At 47.2% G+C, this 7,256-nt stretch overlaps 1 protein-coding gene across 1 annotated transcript; it reads left to right on the top strand.

The window, feature by feature from the left end:
• Positions 1-362: 362 nt before the first annotated feature.
• On the top strand, positions 363-1,418 carry LOC110720600. Its single transcript, XM_021899641.1, has 2 exons — positions 363-710; positions 774-1,418. Exons 1-2 carry the CDS (start codon positions 363-365, stop codon positions 1,416-1,418), a joined length of 993 nt encoding a protein of 330 aa, XP_021755333.1.
• Positions 1,419-7,256: the final 5,838 nt, after the last annotated feature.

Here is a 7,256-nt window from a genome sequence, read left to right as displayed (position 1 = left end):
TATTCTCACTTAAGTGGTGAATGTAAGCTTTGTTTTTTATTCTAGGGAAAATCCTGCCTTTTCATGCATTTCTCTACCGTGTTCTCTGGGTACATATGTAGGTGTGTTTAATCGCCTACATTGTGTACTTGGAGAACTGTAGGGAAATGGTGGCGGATTTTCCATAGAATTGAAAACCTGAGTTACATTCACTAGTGAGAAAAAACGTACAAGGATGGGTTAGGTTGGAGTGATAAGGACCCTTTGGAAGCATTTCAAATATCATTTGCATTTCCATAACGCTTTGGTGGATAATGACTGCGAAATACGGTTTATGACTAATGTGATTGTACATATACGTGAGCTGTGTAGAAGTTGTAATCATGAAACGAAGAGAACGTAGCTGGATTTATGAAAGGATGATTGGGCAAAGTATTAATCCAGAGTTCGTGGAAGGGGTTGATGAATTCATTCAGTACGTCACAGATCATCCCGAGAGTAGTAACCCGAATGAAGTTAGGTGTCCATGTGTTAAATGTAAGAATAAACGCCTTTGGGATGCAGATACGGTTAAAATACATCTGTATCGCAAGGGTTTCATACCAAACTACTATGTGTGGATGTGTCAGGGGGAAGGGTATCCGGGAATTCCTGAACGGCGACCCAATGAATATCGTGACATGGTTTTCAACACTTTTGGTCATAGTGAAGATCAGGGGCACTCAGATCAGGCTAGTGTTTCATCAGAGGAGGAGCCTAATGCAACTGCTAAGCATTTTCTGGATTTGTTGAAGGCTTCTAAAAGTCCATTATACGAAGGGAGTTCTTTGTCTGTGTTAGAGATGGCCGCTAGAATCACTAGTCTAAAATGTGAGTATAATTTGCCTCACAGATGTGTTGATGGGTTTGCTTCTTTGCTAAGTGAGGTGATTCCGAACAACAGCCATATGACCGACACTTTCTACGAGGTGAAGAAGATTGTGAAGGGATTGGAACTGTCCCATCAAAAGATTCATGCATGCCCGAAAGGGTGTATGTTGTTTTGGAAGGTTGATGCTCAATTGTTTGCATGCAGGGTGTGTGGCAGCGACCGATACAAGCAGACTTCCAAAGGTAGCCTAGTGCCTTTAAATGTTCTATTTTATTTCCCGATCACACCCAGGTTGCAAAGACTGTTTGCAACGAAGAACATTTTGGAGGAAATGACATGGCATTTGAAAAATCCCAGAGTTCAAGGCACAATGGCACACCCTAGTGACAACGTATCTTGGAAGCACCTCGATTGTCGGTTTCCAGAGTTTGCTTCTGAGCCTCGTAATGTAAGACTTGGCTTGTGTACAGATGGTTTTGCTCCTCATGGTAAGTTTGGGGGTCAATATTCTTGTTGGCCTGTCATTTTGACCCCTTATAACTTGCCTCCCTCAATGTGCATTGATTAGGGGGTTTTTATCCACCAATCACCGTCTGACAAGTGGACCAACCAGGTTCCGCCACGTGTCCTTCACGAAGGCCAACAGGAGCTTGCCACGTGTCAGTCACAGATACGTCCTCCACGGACCACTTAAGACACGCCACGTGTCCACCCATGCCAAGTGGGACAACCGGCCATCAAGGCCCAATTCAGTCTAGAGGCCCGATCAGCCCTAGGTTTACCTTAAACCTAGAGAGTTGCACGCTTCCCAAGGCTATAAATACTCGATTAATTCTCATTAATCAAACAACCGATTAATTAAGAGATCAAGCAGAGAAGAACAGACTTATTAACAACCGGCTAATCTCGCTAACAACGCAGATTACCAACACTAAGCACTCTCACCTAGAGAGATCTGATTACTTTAATTTCTGTATTGATTACTCCTTAATCAGGTACTAACTTGACCGTTGGAGGCGGAGCTCTCAGGAGTCTCCGTTATTTTGCAGGTACAGGCGTCCGGTTCCAGTCTCGGAATTGTAACTCTCCCGCAGGACATCAGAAAACCCCGAAACATTTGGCGCCATCTGTGGGGAGAGTACTTCAGAGATGGCATCCAAGTCTGTACCGACTCCAGAAGAGAGGCGTCCCCTAGACGACCCTCAAGTTCAGTCGGACCATGATACCGAAAGTGAATTTGGAGTTGAAACTCATACAGCTCCAGACGGGACCCTAAGGGCCCGCCGTACCCGTCATACTGAAATAAGGGAACGGGAGTATCTTCAAACAGGAAGCGAGCCAGCAGGCGCATCGCTTGCTCGGCAACAGCCGACTGATGGGTCTGCTCCCATCACAAGGAACGAACTCATGACCTTCATGAGGGGCTTCAAGGGAGAGATCCAAGAGTTGATCAACAAAAAACCGCCTGCTTCAGTCAAAGAGCAGTCGGCCAAAAAACCTTCCACTTCACTGAAGAGGAAGCCAGTTCAAGGGCGAGAGGCGACTCCCCATCCTAAATCTAAGAAGCGGGAGCCGTCTGCTCTTGATTTCACAAAACTCCGTTATCCTACGGGAAATAGGAAACCGGTTCGTCATATTCAGGCGGACGGGTCAAAGCAAACGTTCACAGATGCTCGGCACCTGCTAGAGCAGAAGAAGAGTGACCGATTATCAGAGTCGGCTTCTACTTCAAATTTTCAGGACAGTTTGCGAAATGCCTCTATGAGGCCAACTCAGTCGTACCATGAGAGTCAGTCAGGCGGCACCTCCCGTCAGTCCGGCTTTCATAGTGCACAGGCGGTACTAAACTTGCCATTTGTGCCGCAACAACAATATTTTATGCAGCCACCTCCATTTGGTGGACCTGCAGCAAAAAACGTCCAACCTATGGACTGGCAGCTACGGCTGCTTAGACTTGGCGAACAGCCGTCGGCCTTCTCCAAGGAAATTACTGAAGCCGCTCAGCCGGCCAAAGTAAAAAATATTTTAGTAGGCGCCTATGATGGCACTACTAACCCGGAAGACCATCTGATGGCATTCACCAACCTGATGTACCTTCAAGGGTTGGATGATCCCACCTGGTGCAAGTGTTTCCCAGCGACTCTAAAGGGAATTGCACAGCAATGGTTCGGTAACCTGCCGACTGGTTGTGTAAACAGCTTCAGGACGCTTGCTTACTTATTTGCCTCCAACTTCGCAATGAACATCCCTGCGAAGAAAACGACCCTTGATTTGGGAACAATTCAGCAGGGTGAAAAGGAGGGGCTTCGTTCCTACATCAGGCGGTTCAACCTGATGAGAATACAGATTCAAGGGTTACCGGATGAGGTAGCTTATACTGACTTTTTTAGAGGTCTCAAAGACGGGTCTACCTTCAAATTTGATTTAGTTCGAAAAAGGGTGGCGACTCTTCAAGAGGCCTTGATTGAAGCAGAAGCCTATATACAGGCGACTGATCTGTGTACGATGAAACAATCGGACGGGAAGAGGTTCGACAATAGAGAGGGACGACAGAAACAGTCGTCCAACAAAGATGAAAAAAGAAAAGGGGTCTGGGCGGCTGATTCCTCTAAACAGCCGGCCCAGAAAAAGAAAAAAGAATTCAAACCATACTCCCCAAAATATGTGTTTAACAAGGATAACCAGTTTATCCTAAAAGAAATAAAGGGACGACTCTCAATTGAGAAGCCGCTCCCCATGAAGGGTTCTGCGAGCAACCGGAACCAAGACAAAATCTGTGCTTATCATGATGACATTGGTCATCACACCAATGACTGCATCAGTCTCATGCGGTACCTAGACCGCTTGGCTGATCAAGGTGATCTTGACACTTATGTCAAGAAATCTGCGGGAAACACTTCCTCAAAAAAGCAGTCGGCCAAAAAGAATCAGCAGGCCGACAGTTCTGATACAGATGATGCAGTCGTCTACACCATTGCAGGCGGCTTCTCAGGAGGCGGCCCCACTATTAGGGGCAACAAAGATAATATAAGGCGGTTAGATGTAAATTCCGTTCACCAAGAACGACCGTCCAAATATACATTTCCTGAGATTGTCATCACTGAAGAGGATCTAGGAGGAATAAGGGGGCCGCATGACGACCCTCTCGTTATTGAATGTAAAGTGGCCAACCAGAGAGTTGGTCGAATCCTCATAGATACCGGGAGCTCTTCAGATCTCATCAGCAGCAAATGTCTGTCAAAACTGAAATATCAGACGGACTGCATACATCCGGCCTCCCACCCTTTAATAGGGTTTGGAGGAGGAGTCGTCCACCCACTGGGACGAGTAGATCTACCCATCCGCCTGGGCGAAAAAGGGGAAGGACGACACATGGTAGTCCGGTTCCTAGTGGTAGAGGAACTCTCTGCCTACAACATGATTCTGGGTCGACCAACCCTGAATAATTCCAAGGCTGTTATAATCCCGTCACTTATGCTGCTTAAGTTTGAAAGGGACAATGGAACAGTCGGCTCCCTTAGGGGAGATCAGAGGATGGCCCGAGAGTGCTATCTCTCGGATGTCAAGCCCACTGTTATGGCCACTGGGTCAAGTGGAGAAAAAACAGACCTTGACAATGTCAAGGAAAGTGCGCCTGTTCAAGAAACAGGCGACAAAAAGAGAAAGGCACTCCAGACTGAGTCCGCAAGAAAAGCAAGAAAATAGCAATCATTGGCAGAGGACCGGCCGGATGAGTTCCGCCCTCAGCCGGCTGGTGAACATGTGGACCTGATATTAGACGACTCCCATCCTGACCGAACAGTCAAAGTAGGGACGACTGCTCTGAGAAACCTTGGTGACGACTTTCACAACCTGTTGAAAGAATACAAGGACATCTTTGCATTTGAAGTCCATGAAATGCCAGGCATTAGTCCTGATCTGGCGGTACACAAACTCGCTGTGGATCCGAAAAAGAAGCCGGTACGACAAAAGAAACGGAACCATGGTGAAGAAAGAGGTCAGGCGGCAGCCGCCGAAGTCAAAAAATTACTTGATGCAGGGTTCATTCGGCAATGTTACTTCCCAGATTGGGTTGCAAATGTGGTACTTGTTAAAAAGCCGAATGGCACCTGGCGAATGTGTGTAGACTACACAGATTTGAACAAGGCGTGCCCCAAAGAAAGTTACCCTCTGCCTAAAATTGATAACCTGGTCGACTCAACAGCCGGCCATGCCTTGATGAGTTTTATGGACGCCTATTCTGGTTTTCATCAAATTCCTTTGTGGAAGAAAGATCAGGAGAAGACGGCCTTCGTCACTGATCAGGGATTATACTGTTACACGGTCATGCCGTTTGGTCTTAAGAATGCCCCGGCTACCTTCCAACGAATGATAAACACAGTGTTCTTTGATCAGATTGGGAGAAACGTCGAGGCATACATTGATGATATGATTGTCAAGACTAAACTTCAGAAAGATCATCTGACGGACCTCCGAGAAACTTTCGCCACACTCAGGCGGCACCATGTCATGCTCAATCCCAAGAAATGTGTATTTGGAGTTGAGTCTGGGAAATTTCTCGGATTCCTTATCAACCAGAGAGGAATAGAGGCGAACCCCGAGAAGGTACAGGCGGTCATTGACATGCAGTCGCCTCGTACCGTTCGAGAGGTTCAGAAGTTAACAGGTTGTCTGGCGGCCTTGGGAAGATTTCTAAGCCGATCAGGCGACAAATGCCTATACTTTTTCCAGGCAATTAAGAAAAAGGCAAGGTTTGAATGGGGGCCGGATGCTGAGGCCGCCTTCCAGAAATTAAAGGTTCACTTGCATTCCTTGCCGAGGCTGGTCAGCCCTTTTCCCAAAGAAAATCTGTACATGTACCTGGCCGTCTCTGATCATGCGTTAAGCGCGGTGCTCCTTGCTGAAAGGGACGGCTGTCAACTTCCGGTCTACTTTGTCAGTCACGTACTGAAAAATGCCGAGTTGAGGTATCCCCTAGTGGAGAAATTTGGTCTTGCACTCTTCATGGCTGTTAAAAAATTGAAGCCCTACTTTCTGGCACATGCAGTCGTCGTGTATACCGACCAACCGATCAAGCGGCCCCTTACCACCATGGAGTCCTCCGGACGAATGATCAAATGGGCCATAGAAATGCAGAGTCTCGAAGTTACTTTCGAGCCTAGAAAAGCAGTGAAGGGGCAAGCCTTTGCTGACTTTATTGTAGAGATGACCCGTCCTCCTGACTCTCAAGTTCCAGACCAAGTCTGGAAGGTATATGTGGACGGAAGCTCTACTTCAAACGGTTGTGGAGCAGGCGTCGTATGTCAATCTCCAGAGGGCGACAGGTTCGAGTATGCTCTACGCTTCAGTTTCCAGGCTTCAAACAATGAGGCAGAATATGAAGCTTTACTAGCCGGGATCCGCATGTGTAAGGCGGCAGGGGCAAGGAAAATAGACGCCTGTTCTGATTCACAACTGATAGTGAGTCAGTACAATGGCGAATACGAAGCAACCCATCCGGCCATGATCAAGTATTTACAGGCGGTCCGACAAGCAGTCGGCTCCCTTGAGGATTTCCATCTGATCCAAGTGCCGAGATCAGAAAACAACCAGGCAGATGCACTTTCGAAATTAGCATCATCCGCCTCCTCCGATACTCCTCGGACTGTGTTTTGGGAAGTAATGGAGAAGAGAAGCATCGAGGAAAATCCTATTGGAATTCTAGACAGAAGCTCAACCTGGATGGATTCAATCAGGGCATATCTGACAAACGGTACACTGCCGGATAATCCTCAACAGGCGGCAGCACTGAAAAAACGAGCCTCCTGTTTTGAAATGATACAGGGAGAACTTCACAAGAGGGGCCACCTTCAACCCTTCTTAAAGTGTGTTACTCCTGAAAAGGGACGAGAGATACTAGATGATCTTCACTCTGGTTTCTGTGCTTCCCATATAGGTGGTAGGATGCTTGCTCAAAGGGCAAGACGGCAGGGCTACTTTTGGCCTACTTTGGAAGCAGATGCAATGGAGATGGTGAAAAAATGTGACAAGTGCCAAAGGTTTGGCAAATTAATTCACCGTCCGGCTACTGACCTCACTACTATACACAGCCCACTACCGTTTGCTAAGTGGGGCATGGACATTCTGGGTCCATATACGCCTGCTACAGGCGGCAGAAGGTATATACTTGTTGCCGTTGACTACTTCACTAAATGGGTAGAGGCGGAGGCTGTAAAGGGAATCAAGACGAAAGATGTAATTTCATTCATTTGGAAAAACGTTATCACTCGGTTCGGGGTTCCCATGTCTATGGTTTTTGATAATGGTCCCCAATTTGAGACGCCTGTTCTCAAAAGCTGGTTGGGAGACCAAGGAATTGCACATTACTTTGCATCTGTCGGCCGTCCACAAGCAAACGGCCAGGTAG

The sequence above is a fragment of the Chenopodium quinoa genome, unplaced genomic scaffold (assembly GCF_001683475.1).
Source record: "Chenopodium quinoa cultivar QQ74 unplaced genomic scaffold, ASM168347v1, whole genome shotgun sequence".
NCBI lineage: Eukaryota > Viridiplantae > Streptophyta > Magnoliopsida > Caryophyllales > Amaranthaceae > Chenopodium > Chenopodium quinoa.
This window is presented reverse-complemented; position numbering and strand designations above follow the sequence as displayed.

Bases quoted from the DNA above. Each gene is read 5' to 3' on its own strand.
- LOC110720600 (XM_021899641.1), top strand. From the start codon at position 363: ATGAAACGAAGAGAACGTAGCTGGATTTATGAAAGGATGATTGGGCAA. The intron at 711-773 runs GCTAGTGTTTCA...GATTTGTTGAAG, and splicing joins ATCAGGGGCACTCAGATCAG to GCTTCTAAAAGTCCATTATA.